The 18,005-nt window shown below is 30.8% G+C and overlaps 1 protein-coding gene across 2 annotated transcripts in view; it reads left to right on the plus strand.

The window, feature by feature from the left end:
- The window catches only part of LOC136986926 (zinc finger FYVE domain-containing protein 1-like), a 70,466-nt gene that overhangs the window by 47,985 nt on the left and 4,476 nt on the right, over nt 1-18,005 (plus strand). The window contains exons 10-12 of one of the 2 annotated variants that reach the window (XM_067284568.1): nt 1,037-1,207; nt 1,286-1,451; nt 5,813-5,926. In XM_067284568.1, coding sequence (XP_067140669.1) covers nt 1,037-1,207; nt 1,286-1,451; nt 5,813-5,926 — 451 coding nt within the window. The remainder of the gene's footprint in view (nt 1-1,036; nt 1,208-1,285; nt 1,452-5,812; nt 5,927-18,005) is intronic. The other variant, XM_067284569.1, reaches the window with a different exon arrangement.

An 18,005-nucleotide genomic window follows, 5' to 3' on the forward strand; every position in this document is an offset into this window, starting at 1 on the left:
ATAAACCCCAGAAATTTCGATTCTAATTATATTTAATTTCCTCATTATGATATGTTATATTTCTTGATTGAGAAAATAATAGTTAAATTGTTATGTTAATTATTTTTTATAATTGTTATTTTACAATCTGATTTGTTGTTATATAATTTAAATAAAGTTTTCTTAAAAATTTGTCATGTTAAAAATTCTTTACATCAAATATGAAAATCCTTAAATTTAAGAAAGTCAAAAGTGCCTGTCTCCTCTGTAATAGTCCATATTTACTATTACATAGATATATTAGAATACAGTATTGTTTTCTTTTATTTTGCAATATGTATTGATGCTTCTTTCATAAATTTAAACAAGTTCATGATCTTAAATTTTTAATTAACATCCCAGTTTAAAAGGCAAAAATATATTCATTGTTAAAATAAAATAAATGAAGATAATACAGGTACTCCTCACTTTACGACCTATCTGCTTAACGACCACTCGCACTTACAATCAATCGAGTTTCGACCTGCAATTCGGGGAATCCTCTTTCTCAGCTTGAGTGTCGGTCAGTGGCAAATGGTGACATGCACACTAAGCGTACTATAATAGTCTTTTTATGAATAAATTTGAAGTTTGTTGCATAATTTGTATAATTTTACAATGATCCTATATTCCCGGCGCAAGCTCCTCGCTTGTCGACCAATTCACTTAACGACGTAGTCGTTGGAACGGAACTCCATCGTAAAGTGAGGAGTACCTGTATAGTGGGGGAATCATTTGTTACCCTAATTCTATAACTTTATCAAATTAATTTCTGAGTAAGTTATTAGAAATTTATTGTCTTCAGACCTGTTTAAATCTAATTGTTTTTTTTGTCTTGCTAAAAATGAGCTATTTTTTTAAAATAAATAAAGAAAATTAAAATTATAGTTATAATAATTTACCTTTAACACATTAAAATGCTTTTAGAATAATTTAGCTTTGAGAAGTGGAAAAATTATTTGCATCAATTAAAACTTCTAATGTTACTATTTTTATTAATTATCTCTACATGTTACAGGATTCACTTCATCCATTAGGAAATCAGAATGCTGCTCAGAGAGTTCTTGATGGTGTCCAGTATATATCTGAAACAATGTCTTCTATTAGTGCAAGACCTACAAAAATGCTCAGTAGCTGGATGGCAGATAAAGTTGCTCCTAGTTATTGGATACCAAATTCACAAATAACAGTATGTGTCAATAACAAATTGAGTTTTAGTTTTTTTTTAAATATAAAATAAATTGTTAACTTACTTTTTAAAACACAGCATTGTGGTCAATGCAAAAAATTGTTTGAAGCATTAGATGAGAAACATCATTGTAGAGCATGTGGAGGTGGATTCTGTGATGACTGTTCCTCTAATTCTAAACCTGTTCCTGACAAAGGTTGGGGTCCGTCACCAGTTCGTGTCTGTGATAAATGCTTTAAAGAAGGTAATCAAATTGATGTAATACTCATCTTAAAAAATTTTATTCCTAGTTCATTAAAATTTTTTATTTTATCTATTTGAAATTGAGATATAATTAACTTGATTTTGTTATATCCTTTGGGTTTTTTGTGCTAAACACTTATGTTAGAATCCAGCATGAAAATAGATATAGATATATAACAATGTTGTCTGATATGGAATAAGCAGTATTTAGAGTTGATGTTAATCTGGATTTTGTTTATTAATGAAAGAGGGATGAGATAAAGTTGCATGAGCAACAGGTGTTTATTAACTACCAAAACAACTAACTTCATCACAAAACTAAAGTATGCAAAAACAAAAATTACCGAAAACTTGGAATAACATTTTTTTTATTCACTAGAAGTCTACTTGAACAAGATAGTACACACATAATTACAGAAACATCATTACTAGTACAGAGGATGTATACCTTTGACTCATACTTAAAAACTGCACGTTGTGGGAAGTTGTGTCTCTACCCAAGCTATCTTGTGCAATTGTGAAGAATATTCTAGAATATATTAACATGTTAAAATCTTTTTCACAACAAGGCAAATATGTATGCCATTATTTTGCAAATATACAGGGTGATTTGATTCACTCTGAACTGAATATTTACTTTCTTTAATACTGCATGATAGCATAGTTACATTTGAATAACATGCAACGTAAACATATCTTATTTGACTTCTTTATCTTGAAATAAAGAATTGTTTCACATTCATGTTTCATGCCTTACCTTTTTGTATTATTTGGAATAGTTCCATATAAAAAGTGTTTCAATCCCAAGTGAATTACCTTATACAACATCTCCTAAAGAAAATTGGATGTTGAATTAGAGAGTGTGATTCTCAGCCTTTTCAAAGAAGGTTTTTCTTCCAGGAGCTTAGTGAAAACATTGAAACAACAAAACTGTCATTTTGCATTAGTGATTTGCAGTATTTATTAACCATGTCAGTTTGGCAAGGTAGGCTGCTGTCAATGTCAGAAAGCTGCATAGTTAAATGGCTGTATCTAGTTCATACACCAGATCATCAAGAAAGTGAAGGCTGTAGCAACTGAAGAAAACTCAATATTGCAATGGAAAATTACCAAAATGTGTCATCTATTAAAACTACAAAATATTTTACACACAAATCTAATGTTGATGATCTGCAAGAAAAGGACAATTCATAAGCCTGAAGTCGAAACAAAAGAAGGTCTGCAAAACTGTCATCAAAACTGTAAAAACAAGTTGACTGGATGGAGGAGCAATTATGCAGTAATTGTTATTGATGCCTTGCTGTTCACGAGCTACACCAACAGAAAGAGAAGTAACTGTTTTGTCAAAGAAGAAGAAAACATGCAAGGAAGTTGTGAAAAAGGGATGATGGTGATGGGGGTTTAACCAGATAGGACTGCTTTTTCTCCTCAATATGTCACTGAACACAATCATAAAATGTACAGGTATAGATAGACACTATTCCCAAACCAATTGTTGAAGTCTGTATTATCCAGCTTTATTCTGGTGAGATTCACATAACTTTCTTCCATCATAATAAAGCATCTATACATACATCTGTGATAATACAGTAGTATATGAAATCTCTGCATGACCAATTTGGTATTAATGATGATGATATACCTGTAAAGTCTTCATATTTTTAAAAGGTCCAGTGGACTTTTTCAGCTTTGGCAGCAACTATTTATACGAAAAACCTGGACAATGGAAGGTTTGTATAGGTAGTAAAGTGAATATGAAGAGAGATATTATCAGATACATTTAAAAAGGTTTACCAGATATGGAGATAATAACTCTACACTTTCAGCGTAAGCAGCGACAAGTGTATTGAGCAAGTAAAAGCAATACCTTCCAAAAAGTCATACATTACTCAAAAGAAAGTGAGTCAAACATAGGTATATATCTTATGTATATCAACCACAAACTACCAACTAATGTAACTTATGTTGGACATATTCAGTTTTCAGCTACAGAGAGGATTATGTTCTTTTCTATCTCTATCCTTTGAACTATGCAGTTTCTAGGAAGAAGACATTCTGAAGTGAGAACCTTTCTGCCGATTTTATAACAATAGTTATTAAAATAAGTCATATATAAATAGTAATAATTTCGTTTAAATTGTTTATATTGATAAAATTTTAAAATTCTTTCATTTTCACTTTCTACAGAAAATGAGGTTTTTAACATGATTTATAAGAATATGTGTTGGTTTATAAGAGACTTAAGATTAAACATTGCCTTCTAATACATATAAATTTTAAATTTTTGTGAAAAAACTTAAAATTTAGGAAGCTTTTAAACTGGATATAAAGTAAATTATTTAATTATCAATAATGATGGAAATTTAACTGCCAAGTGATGAATTCATAATTCTTATTTTTGAGAAATCCCCAAAACCAATTTCATTTATATGATTGAGATCTAACCCATATCATGAACATTTTCTTATATTTAAGATTTCTTTTGCTTTATAGCTTAATTGGATGCCTCTAAGATATAATGCAGAAGCTATATACATTGTAACTGATTTATAAGCATACCTCATTCTTAAAAACCTCTCGTGGGCTTTTCCATTATTTCTTATGGTCAAAATTTACCTCATTCTGACATAACCTAATCATCCTATCTTTGTTTCTAAATAACTTTAAAGTGCTACAAACACATATTTATCTATCATTCAATAATTCTAAATAAAATAAAATATAAGTGTTGATTAGATCATTCATCAGTATAAATGGAGCTAATATAAAATGAGAGAAATGGATATAACTTAAAGAAATGGCTGATAATCTTATACAAAAAACATTTCCTTCCATAAATTTCTTACGAATAACAAAATTTTGCCGAGATAATGACTTAGAATGCTAAAAATTGGAAAGCAAGTACATTAAAACCTCTCAAGATGACCAACTTTTTTTGGAACAGAATATTTATTCCATTGGGCTCATTATTTTTAATCCTTCTTAAGTTGATCACCTCTTTACTCTATTAATAACCACCTGAATTCATAATTTATTTATGCAAAATATCTCTGAGGCAACCAGTTTTGTCATTCTGTATGGGATGATGAAAATAAAACCATAGACATGCACAATATTGGGCATGTTACACTGTTGCATTAGGTATATAAAAGTTTACCTCATTCTGTTTTTCTACTTTCTCTTACTTGGTTCTGTCATGGAGAATAAACATAATTTTGCTTTTAATATATTTTGTTTATTCTTATTAAACTAAATAATCTAACAAAGCTAATTAATTTACTCTTTCCATTAATAGGGATAGCTGAAATGGTAATTGATGATGACAAATTTGGGTGGATTTAGGCTGCTTTTGAAATCAGTTTGTCTTGAAAGAGGCATTGTCTGACCAATTTGCTTTCAATGTTTTAACGTGTTTGATACGATGATATCTATTTCAGATTATTTATGATTTTAATGCCTGTATGAGTAGCGTGTAGTCATCTTTAAAATTGGAAAACACGAGCGCCTTAAACATAAGTGAAAGTATTAGCCAAACTTACATTTAAGGCATGTGTGTTTTCCAAGTTTAAAGATGACTGTACACTACTCACACAGGAACTGAAATGACTTGTGTCAGCCATTTTTGTTTATATTTAAGCAGTGCCATGTATAGTTCCTTTCTGAGTCAAATTGGTGATCACAGTGTCATTAATTAAAAGAAGAGAGATATGCTTGTAGAAGTTGGTTGATAAAAACTTGTACATAATGGCACTTGTTACTTTGTGAACAAAGAAAATGGAGACTGGAACCCACAAGCCATCTAATTAAAAGCATATGGGAATTTTAATCTCACTGCACTTGTGATTAGAATATTTTGTTGTAAATATTGGCACTCATCATATCAAATACTACTAATAAATGGAAGAGATAAAACAAAACTATTTATTTAATTGAATTCTCATAGATCAAGTATTCTTAAATGGTAGTCACTTTTATTATTGCCATAATATAAATATTCCATATTTTTCAGTAGAGTTTTCATGGTTATTAGGATATCATCAAAGATATCAAAAAAACTTATTATTATTATATCAGATGCTGTTTACTATCTTTGATATAGTAATTTAATAATTTCCATCAGATTTGCTGTTTTGTAAATGGGTGAAATGCAGTGTGAGTGATATAAATGAAGTTACATTATATTAAAATTTAGAAAAAAAATATTCTTAAAATTATCACTGTGATGATCATAGTTGTTACATATTCAAAATTTCTTGAGTCTTATTATAAATTAAAGTAGTTTCTTCAGTTAGGTTAATAATCAAATATTTAAGATGAAATTCTTTTTATTAAAATTGTTTTTATATCCCTCTCTAATGTTAGATTCTTCCTCAGAAATCAAATCTTCTGACAATGTTGAAGTTACTGCACGCAAAGTAAGTGAAGTTCTTCAGACAACGTTGGGAACTGTAGTATCGGCTATTGAATATCCAATCGGTAAGTATATTATTTTACCGAAAAACCATACAAAATAAGAATAAAAACATACATACGTAATTAATCTTGTTTATTTTTTAATTATTATTTTTTAAGTGGAGAGAACATCTTGTTGAATAAGATATATATTTATATATATATGTGTTATTAAGACTGTCTTATATATTTAAAAAGATGCTGAATTTGTAATTTTTTAAACACTAATATAATAAAAGCTTGCATTCTCTCTATAAAAATTTAATAATTTATCATGGAAATTTTTTATGTAATTTTCCAATTATATTTTAATATACAACAGAATAGATTTAGGCCAACAAATATCCAAAATGTATTGTTTGTATAGTTATTCACTTATCTAACCTACTACTACTATTTAGAGAGCCAAGTATTTTGTTGTGAACATTATTACGTTGGCTCTCTAAATAACTGGTTAAGTAAATGTACAACCCGGAGAATGTTAAGTCTTTTAACATTCTCCGGGTTGTTGTACTGCTCTTACTTAAATAGGATTTTAAAAATAGGAATAAAGTTTAGATTTAAAACAATTATTTATATTTTTATAAATAAAAAATATTAGCTTAAAAATTAATTTTTCATGATTAATATTAAATAATTGTGAATTTTTATATTAAAGCATCTCATAAATACTTAATTAATACTTTTAAAATTGTGTTTCTGTTAGAATTCTGTAAAAATGAATGTCTTATATGTTTGGAATTTGTCTCATTTATTCTATAGTAAATATTTATGTAATATAATTGACTGATCTTATATCTACCCATTATATATAAAGTTGACAGATATATTATGTTAAAAGACAAAAAATGCAAAGCACAGATCTTCTGCATTCAAATTTATTTACTCATCTTCAATCTAAGCATTGGTATCTAAGTAATTAAGAACAATCTACCTAAATTAGAACAGGTTTTTATAAGAAATATCTTTATTACAGTTTTAAAAATTCATCAACAAAAATTTAAGGAATTAAATGAATTACAGTTAAACAATAATCAAATAATAATGAATGAACAATATTAAAAATTATAATTAACATAATTTAAGTACTGTATAGTAAAACCTTGATTTAGCAGACAAAATTTCTGGTCTATATGTCATATGTGAAAATTAACATTCTGTTAATTTTAAAATGCTTTTTATATGTAATTAAATTAACAAGTTTTTTTTCCAAATTCAAGAGTTAGCATTCTTAACTTCACACCACATTGAGTATGTCTGAACATATCATCTGGAGAGGAATAAAAAAACAGTTGTTTATTTACTTCAATTAGACCTATATAAATTCCCATTGTTGTCCATCTGTTTGTCCTTCTTAATCTTGAGAATGGTGTTAAATTAAAGTTGAGATCAGATATGGAAAGTTTAGGGGCAGGAGGACCCAATTAACTATATTAATTGTTCACATTTTTTCAATTCAAAAATTTTTTCCAGAACATAGCTGACTGGCATGGTTTTATTGTTATCAGGAAAAGTATGATGTACAGGGGCAAGACACTACTAACCATTTGAGATCAAGAAAATATACAGGTACTCCTTACTTTACGATGGAGTTCCATTCCAACGACTACGTCGTTAAGTGAATTGGTCAATAAGCGAGGAGCTTGCACCGGGAATATAGGAGCATTGTAAAATTATACAAATTGTGCAACAAACTTCAAATTTATTCATAAAAAAGACTATTATAGTACACTATTAGCCTATTATAGTACTATAAGACTATTATAGTATGCTTAGTGTGCATGTCACCATTCGCCACTGATCGACACTCAAGCTGAGAAAGGGGATTCCCCGAATTGCAGGTCGAAACTCGATTGATTGTAAGTGCGAGTGGTCGTTAAGCAGATAGATTGTAAAGTGAGGAGTACCTGTATTTTAAATTAAATAAATTAAAAGTGATTAAAAATTGCAGTTCGGCATTGTGACAATGTCAAAATTTTTGCTCATTTCTTCATTGGCTTTGTTCCTGTTTCTCCAATTATTTTGCAACTTTTAGGGTTCTGTTAGTTTTCTGTTTATTTCTGTAACATTTAAGTTTTCAATACTACTTGTACTACTAAAAATTTCAAAACAGTTCTTTATTGAAAATTGAAAATTATTTTATTGTTCCTGCATATTTTCCATATTAATGGAATTTTTTTAATCTTAATGAGCTTCATTCTTTCAATTTTTGTGTTTAATAGCAGTTTTCATCTCACTATTCTGTGATTACTGCTTATGTTGACATCGTTGAGAACTTTGCAGTCATGGATTATAAATTTCTTGTTTGATATGACATAGTTGATTTCACTAGTAGTTCCATTTGTACTTCTCTATGTTTATTTCCTTTATGGTTTCTTCTAGAAAGAGTAATTCAAAATCTATAGCTGTTCATATTCTACAAATTTGACAAGTTGCTTCCTCTCTCATTTTTGTACCATAGCCATAGTTTCCAACTAATCTTTTTCCATCTTTCTTTCTTCCAATTCTTGCATTCAGGTCACCCATGATTATCTTAAGATAATGATTTCCTTTTTTGATTCACTGTAAGAATCTTTAATATCTTCATTAGAATAGCTATTGTTGGTGTATAAACTTGAACAATCTGTATTTTGTACTGTTTCGACAGTTGGATAACTAATCTTGCTTCTCTATCTGATGAGATGTCAATCTCAATAATATAGCTTTTCTATTTTTTGTGAATAAGAAAACTAACTCCACTAATTTTGCCATTATCTGTTCTCCTGTGGTATAGCACATGTCTGCCGTTGAGTTCAATTCTCTTCTTTTCTTCTTACCTTAGAGACTCTTAAGATATCCCAGTTAATTCTCTCTACTTCTAGCTTCTGTAACCAAATTTCAGATAATAAGGATTATCCATTGTGTGTAATGAAAATCATCGTGTAGCGACCTGGTCTAACCTGAAGATTCTTAGCACCCCCTTTCTTCATGTTTCACTAGTTGCTGTTGTAACCAGGGACAGTTCGACCACTGGGGACTGAGGGCCTTATATTATTCAGAGAATTCATGGACGTGGCTAGAGGAAAGATGGCTGTGGCCCTCCACACCAGTCGGTGCAGGTTGGAGAGAGCCCATCTGTGTTCATTCATTATATATTATAGTCTGTGCAGTGAAAAAAGAGTAGACATGAGTCAGCCTGATCTGGAAGTCTGTTGGATTAAAGGGATGAAAGGAGACATGTGATTAATGTGTGAGTAATGTTAGAATTAAGAGTAAGTAATAAAATTTGTAAAAAAATAAAACGATAAAATTATGACAAAGATTGTATAAAAAAATTTTAGGAATGTAAAAAACAAAATAACTGAAAGTGATCAGATCCATGTGTCAACTGTGAAGAGGTTAGCCATATGACTCCTTTCATCCTTTTCAGCTCAGGCTGTATACTCTACATTCATGTCTACTCTTTTGTTGCACAGACTACAAACACGGTTACTAACAAGCTGTATTACATGAAGGTGAAGATTGGATTTTGTCTGTTAGGGCAGCAGTCACCAATCTTTCTAACCTCACAATTTTGAATCCTGCAGACCACTATCATAAATTTTTTTAAAAGATACCAACGTCTATAGAATAATGATCATAAAAGTTCCATTTTACTTTATTAATATGAAATTCACTTGTTTAGTTATAACAAATTAATGTGAATTTTGTTGCTGCTTGTTTGAAATAAGTTTATGAATTTTTGGCTCTTTTCCACAAAGGACAGCAATTGCACTTACAACATTATTGGCCTGCAATTTGAAAAAATTGTAGACCTATAAATTCCCACTGTTGTCTTTCTGCTGATCTGTCTTTCCTTAATCTTGAGAATGGAGTTAGAAAGATGAAAGACAAGATCAAATATGGAAACCTTTGGGGCAGGAGGCCCCGATTAACTATATGTGAACTTTAGATGCAAACCAGAAGTCATGTTATACTTGGGAATAAGTAATTTTTATAAAAAAAATTTTTCTCTGTAAGGTGTTAGATAGATGACTGACACAACTCTGTTGTTAAAAGAAAAGTATGATGTACAGGGGCAAGCCGTTACTAATTTGAGGCGGAGAGCACATATTTGAAATTAAATACATTAAAAATATGATTAAAAATTGCAGCCCTGCATTGTGACAATGTCACAATAAATAATTGCTTGTTTGTTGTTGATTATTTATTGATTTATTGACGTTATTATTTATTGATAACGATCATTTCATGTTTGGTTTTAAATTTGAATAAAAACCCTCAATGAGTGAGAAAAAGCAGCCTAGCATTTTGCATTTCTTTTGTAATACTTTGCGTAAACTGGAATTGATTAATGTCCAAATTTTCTTGCGGACCATCAGTGGTCCACAGACCACTGGTTGGTGACCACTGCTTTAAGGGTCTCCTCCTAGTTAACAAGCAAGGACTGTTAGCAATTATTTTGACATATTTGAGATTTTATAAAAAAACTAAACTCTGAGAAAACTAATGCTTGGGAAAAAGTAATTTTATAAAGGAGTGTATTTCAGTGTTTTATACAAAGAATATCAAATTATGGATGCTATAAGTTGTCATTTATTGGAAGAAGCAACTCCAGCTGATTCTGATTTGCTAAGAGAGTTCATATCTGAAAATCTAGCAGGGCTTAAACACTGCTTAAATCCCTATAAGTGACATGGAATATCCATTTAGCAGGAGAAAAGGTATATTAGGCAAAGACTAACAGCTGGAAACTTACAGAAGATGCTATTTTGCTATGCATATTTTGTAGATTAAAATTGTGAATAAAAAAAATCCAGAAAATGTTGGTTTAAATCATAAATTTAAAGACAGATTCTTTGCCTTTCTAGAGTTCTGAACCAATATAACTACAGTTGAGTCCACATAAGTCAACACTCGGATAACTGAACACTGTCGGTTAAGTAGTCAGTTTTCTGTGGTCCTGGCTGACTTACATAGGCATTAATGTTAAAAAAACCCCAGTTTACTTCACACTGTTTAACTCGTCACCACTGGATAAGTTGACATACTTCTTGCTGTCCCACACTCCGATAAGTCGTCACCCCCTCCTGAAAAAAATGAATTCACTCTGCACGTGTGGTGCGAACTCATTTTTTTTCAGGAGGGAGTCGATTTATTTATTAATATATAATTAATTATATATATTTTATTAATATATATATATATATATTATATACTTAATAAACAATGCCTTAACATTTTATGTATTTTTATGTATAAAATATTAACAGATAAACAAAAAGAAAATATACAATCTACATCAACGTCACACCAGAATCCAATTTTGCATTTTCTCACACTAGAGGCATTAAGAATCCTTAAACATTACACTCAAACCTGTTTTTGTGCGATTTTTTATTTGTGAGATTTGTTTTGTGCGATTTTTTTTTTTCTGTGCGGTATATGAATTTCAATTAAATTGGTATTATACCGCACAAAACAAATCGCACAAATAAAAAATCGCACAAAAAAAGACTGCACAAAAACAGGTTTGAGTGTACTTGCCAACAATTGACAATTGCGAAGATGATGTTTTCAAGGCGTTCATTCTCGTTGAAAAAGAAAGTCGAGACAGTTAAGTGCTCAAAACAAACAACAATAAACGAATTTTTCAGTTTTTCATCTACAGAGTAATTGTAAATGGAGGACACAATGTATTGTAAGCCTATACTACTGTACAACGCACTACTCTATTTTCCTAATTGTAGTTTTGTGGTTTTTTTTCCAACTTCACTTTAGTCATCACGTTGGATAACTCGACATATTTCCACTTCCCCTTCGGGGTGTCGACTTATGCAGACTCAACTGTATATATTATCAATAATGATTTATAAGAAAGATTCAGTTTAATTCCAAGTAATTGGTAATAATTTGATCTTTGGTTATATTATTAAAACTCAAATGGCCTGAAGTTAGTCTGCATTTAGCCAGTGCCGGTGGCCAAGCGGTTCCGTTTCCCAAACAGTGGGAGTTCTGTTGTGGGTTTGTGCTTAGGGATTGCAATTGCTGGATCCCTCTTCCAGCAATCCAGCTGGATCCAGCACATTCTTTGGCCTGCTGGATCCAGCACTGGTGCTGGATCCAGCGCTGCGGATCCGCAAATACTCAATTAACTTTCTAAATAATTGCGCAAAAGTCTACGTCGTCGCGTTGCCGCTTTGCTAACTACTAGACTGCTACTAATTACTTACTCACTACTTTACTAACACTAATAATTAAATTACTTATAAATACAGTAAACTATACCTTAATCAATCCAACAAAATTTAATAAAATAATAACGTATTCAATCGCTTTTAACGATCTTCCTCAGTTACAAAAAAATACAACATTAACTATAGAACATAAAATGTGTTTGGAATAAATGTAAAAAGAATAGTGCTTAATTACATTCCATTTTTAAACAAGATACATAGATGTACTGCCAGGTCTGATAATTTTCGTATTGTATACCGACGTAATCCCACTGTTTTCAAACTTTTAAGAAACGATAAAAAGAAAGAGGATCGGAATTCAACAACGGGTATATATTCGGTGCCTTTACACAACCAACGTTTCAATTCCAAGCTTGTTTATGTGGGTGCAACGATGCGCAGTTTAAAACAAAGGCTCGAGAGCACAAATATACAATCAGTAAGAACCTTGACAACACTGCGCTGGCATCATACGCAAGACAGAAGGATGTTAACGTCCAATGGGATCAAGTGGCAATTATAAAAACGACGATGAATAGGCAAACGGTCAAACATCTTGAGAGATTGGAAATCTGCGAGGCGCACATGACAACTGGTTGTATAAACCATAGAGATGCGGACTCGTTGTCTACCATGTGGAGATCCTTTTACATTAATTAATGTTATTAACGGACAATGCTGGTTTCGTTGGATCTTACGTACAGGGTGTTTTTTTTAAACTGACGGTACTCAGAGACATCTGTAGAGCAATCTAACAGCCGAACTGTCGCCAAATTTGGGAGAGTGACTAAGGACGACATGGGAAAGAGATTCCGCGAAAAAAAAGTAGTACCCAAATTTTCCGGTAGGGGTGGATTTGGCGCTGTTGTAGCAAAACAGCTAAAAATCTGCATAAAATCCAGCTGCAATTAACAAACACACGAATGAATAATCAGAGGTTTCAGTGTAATAACGAAAGTTTAATTAGCAAATAACTTTCTCTCTTCTTCAATGTGATCACCGTCCTGCTGAAAAAGGCATTGCATCCTGAACACCGTGTTCTCTATGGCCGAACGTAACATGTCCGCAGGAATGTTCATCACAGTTCGAGAAATGTTGTCCTTCAAAGTCATCAAGTTTGGGACAGTACTAAGATAGACCTTGGACTTTAAGTAACCCCACAGGAAAAAGTAACATGGGGTTAGATCCGGGGAGCGAGGCAGCCATGCAAGTGGAAAAAAGCGACTGATGACCCTTTCTTCAGTGAAGTGCTGGTAGCTTTTTCGCTACAACAGCGCCAAATCCTCCTCTACCGGCGAATTTAGGTACTACTTTTTTCTTCGTGAAATCTCTTTTCCATGTCGTCCTTAGTCACTCTCCCAAATTTGGCGACAGTCCGGCTGCTAGATTGCTCTACAGATGTTTCTGAGTACCGTCAGTTTAAAAAAAAACACCCTGTATATATTTTTTCCGCTATTTATTTTGTTTATTTATCTATATTTTGTCCGTTTGGGCGTTTTCCGTTAATTTTCATATTTATTCCGAACACATTTTATGTTCTATATTTAATGTTCTATTTTTTTGTAACCGGGGAAGATCGTTAAAAACGATTGAAAACGTTATTATTTTATTAAATTTGGCTAGATTGATAAAGGTGTAGTTTATTTAACTTATTCCACTTATTCTTTACTTGTTATTGTTATGTTAACTTATTGTTTTACATACCTATAAATAACTACAGACTAATATGTAGAGCCTATATATATAGAAAACTGGTAAGACTGATAGCCACTTAGCCACTGATTATCCGTCCTTACATTATTATAATATATTAATATAAATTAATCAGTAGAATTACCTTTGCTATTATTTAACTTAAAGATTACATTATAATTATAATCTAACTAAACGTTTAAAGTTAATTATCTCTATCTCAAATGTTAAACCGAACCAAAGTTAATTTTACTACCTAAATGTGTAAGAAGTTTTACTGATTTATAGTGACCAGTCTAAATCATAAAAGCTTTTAAAGTATATTTTAAAATGTTTTATTTCATTAAAAAAACATAAATTGCAGGATAGATGATAGATAGATAGATAACACTTTCTTGCACCAAAAATACATCCACGCTGGATTCGCGCTGGATCCGCGCTGGATCCAGCTGGAATGATTTCAATCCAGCAAAAATCCAGCTGGATTCAAAACACTGCTGGATTGCAATCCCTATTTGTGCTTTGCCAGGATGGGCTGGTCACGTGCAGTTTTCCAGGTTTTCTCCACGTCTGTAATGCCTGAATAGGGGTCAGTTACCCTTAAAAAGACCTCCCAGAAGGCATCCCCTGGACAGATTGCCCAAGTGTTGCATCTCCATAACTTAATAATAAACCAAACAAACAATAGTCTGCATTTAGATACCGGATGAATTAAACCATTACTGAAATAAAGACTGAGTTACTGACTTAGTAAAAAAAAATGACCAAATTCTGATTTCCATTAATGTTTTTTTTCTTTATATTCAAACTGCTGTAGATTAATTGAAGAGATTGAAATAATATATATTAAATTGTTTTATTCTGGTAATTAACAAGATGGTTATTAATTGGGGACTGCTGAATTCATATTGAATCGTCTTTTAAGTACTAAGACTGTTCTGCATTTCATTTTTATGTAAGAGATGGCTCGATTTGAAATTGAAAAGTGTTGCTTACCGTATTTACTCGAATATAAGATGACCTCGCATATAGGACAAGGCGAGACTTTAAAGATCAAAATAAAGAAAATTAGATTTATTAATACAATTTTAATTTTATTTCGTTTAATCATAAGTAAAACATTAAATGAACATAAATGCACACATTGTTCCGCAGAAATGACTAGCATTTTAAACTTTAAGGAAAAATCTTGTAAAATCGACAACATAATTTGTTCACGTAAAGGTGGACAATCGGGAACCTTTTTTGCCAATTCGTAACAGTCGAATCCACTCTCTCGTCGATTACACTTATGAGTTTCTGCGAATTCTGATTTCCGAATAATCATCTCTTTTTACATGGGAATGGATTAAAACTTATATCGTGCTCCCGTGTGATTTTGGAATTTCAATCTGGAATTCAATTCAAAAGGTTTGCTTTTTCTATTGCTATTTATCTTTATTCCTGACAATATACAAGAACGACTCAAACGACCCAGATAAAATACTTGTTTTTAAATACAAGAGGGTAAGCATCCAGTAAAAAATGCGAATACACAGTTCACAAAAATGATTTGCGGGAAAGCAAAGAACCTTTCGTTCGCGCATATAGGACGACCTAGGAATTTGAAGCTATGATATATGAGTAAAAACCTTGTCTTATATGCAAGTAAATATGGTAATTAATCTACTGATTATTGGAATCAAATAGTTTAAAGTTGGAAAACTACTTCAAGGAACATTTTGAAGAAAGTTACCACTATATTATTTAATGTTATTGATAAGCTTCCTCTTAGACAAATATAGAAATAACAGACAACAAATGACAATCCAGAAGAAAAATTTTTTGAAATCCAGCAAAGGTATTTGTATCGATAAATATAGAAGTTGATTTGAAAAGAGTTAGCGTTGAAAAATAGTCAAAATTCTATTAAAAATAAGTTAAGAGAGAGAGATGCTCACTCACTTCATGCTTTTACTATAGAAAGCATCAAATGTCAAATCATGTTGCTAGAGATGTTCAGGTCTTTGAGATTATTGAATATATATTTACTAACCTAGTCATAAAAATTATGTAGAATGAGCTAAGATGGCAAAAAAATTATAAATTTACAAAAGATCTATTAATTATTCTTTCATATTTAGAGATGTAGAAGGCCTTCTGGTACCATAAAAATAGGCTAACTAATGCCTTGAATGAATTTTACAAAATGGAAAGTTAATAAATTCTTCAACTTCAGTAACCAGTTCTTGAACCAGCTATAGGTTTGAGGAAATAAATTCTTTATTTAATCTGTAACTGTTAAAGTTATTAATATAAAAAAAAATTACGCATAGGAGATGAAAGATGTAATTGCTGGGTTTGGAAGAGCATGCTTTGTTACTCAGCTACGTAGCTTATTCATGTGGTTTGTTTTTGTTTTTTTTATTTGCTTACCATAATTTATTAAAGTACTCTAATTTAAATCAGTGAATAGATTTCTGCACTTGTAAGTCTGTGATTATAATTTATTTATTTATTTTCTTTTATGTTTCAATTGCTTAAATTATAAGTCAGAGCTCTCTAGTCTGCTCCATCTGTGGGCTCTGTACAGTACATAAAATGACCACTCCAGAAGTACTGTTGACTATCTTTTTTAAGTCTCACTCTGTTCTCTAATCTGAACAAAGGATATTTTTATCCCAGTTTGCATAAATTTTATTTATTTTTGCTTATTCAGTATTTGTTAAGTATAGCAAAGAGAAATAATACAAATGATTCATTCGCAAAAAATAAAACCTTGTGCCAGTGAATCATTCTTGCCACTTAGTGTACACTTTGGAAAACACTACACTAAATATAATTGCGTTTGCAGCATATAACTTTGTGTAGTCACTAACCCGAAGCTTACTTAATCATGGCTGATTAGGTTTTGTCAAGTGACTGATTCAGTGACATTTCACAAGCATATGCTTATTCCAGTGCATAATTGTACAGTATTACAGTATAATACTGCAGTCAAAGTACAGTATATTTTATATATATGTGCTGTATGTATATATTTAGAAATTAATCAATTTGTGTGACTACTTTTATAAAATTACATTTATACAGTGGTAATTAGGGAAATTTCAGATAAAGTAAAACACATTTATAAAAAACAGTACCTATGTACAGTTTTTTTATATTTATTTACACATCAAGAAATACAAATATATGTAGAACATACAGAAATACAGATAAATATTTCACTTTGAAAGAAAGAATTCATATCATAATATTGAAAGAAATTTATGTAATGAATAGATTAAATGAAATCAAGAGAAATCTTACAGCCAAAACTAAAGTAACTTTTCTGGATAAAGTTTGTTTTGTTGTGAATGCACAGGAAGAAACTTTCCCAGAAATTATTAATTGCTGGAATCATATCACACTTACCAAAAACATAGTTGATTCTGTTGAGACTGATGAGCAGATTAGTCTTTGAGAATGCATTAACAAAGTTAAATAAGTAGAGCGAATAATTGAAAATGAATATTTAAATATTGAAAAACATGGTATTGATTATGGAGATTTAGAAGATAGGTTTTTTTCCATATTTTCTGGTTGACAGTCTTTTTTCATAAATTGTAAATGCACAAAACATTTTGTTGGAGCTTTTTCAGTATATGTTGAAAGATATAAGAAGGCTATCGTAGCTCACTTCAAAAAATGAGACACTCTATTAAAGATAATCTCCAACAAGGATTAAAACAAACTACTATTACATGCTTTTTTAAAATGTAACACAATAATAACTAAGCCTGAATGTTTGTTAATTATTCAGCACTTTATTAAATTGATTTTATTCCTGTATTAATGCAATAAAGGAATAAAATCAAATATTATTACATAAAAACGAGTTGTTGATAAATGCTTCCTGTCCTTAATTACTTATACTTTTGTCCACTTTGGACATTCTTGTGAACTAGACTTGTTGTACTGAGGGAAGAGAAAAACACAATTTCCAATTAAAATATATTTACTGTAGCGTAATCTTGATTACATTATAGTAAATATATTTTTTTCACTTTTATAACCACTTAAAAGGAGTTTTTTTTTGTATGAATAAGCCAAAATGTTTTCAAATCTGACTCTCACCCAAGTTCAAGAATTATTTAGAAGGTGATTAATTCTCAGGTATTTCATTTAAATGCATTTCGGATCGGAATTCTTGTCGATCCCTCTTCAGTAAAGTA

This window comes from Centruroides vittatus, unplaced genomic scaffold (genome assembly GCF_030686945.1).
Source record: "Centruroides vittatus isolate TY-2023 unplaced genomic scaffold, ASM3068694v2 scaffold_1323, whole genome shotgun sequence".
Taxonomy (NCBI): Eukaryota; Metazoa; Arthropoda; class Arachnida; order Scorpiones; family Buthidae; genus Centruroides; species Centruroides vittatus.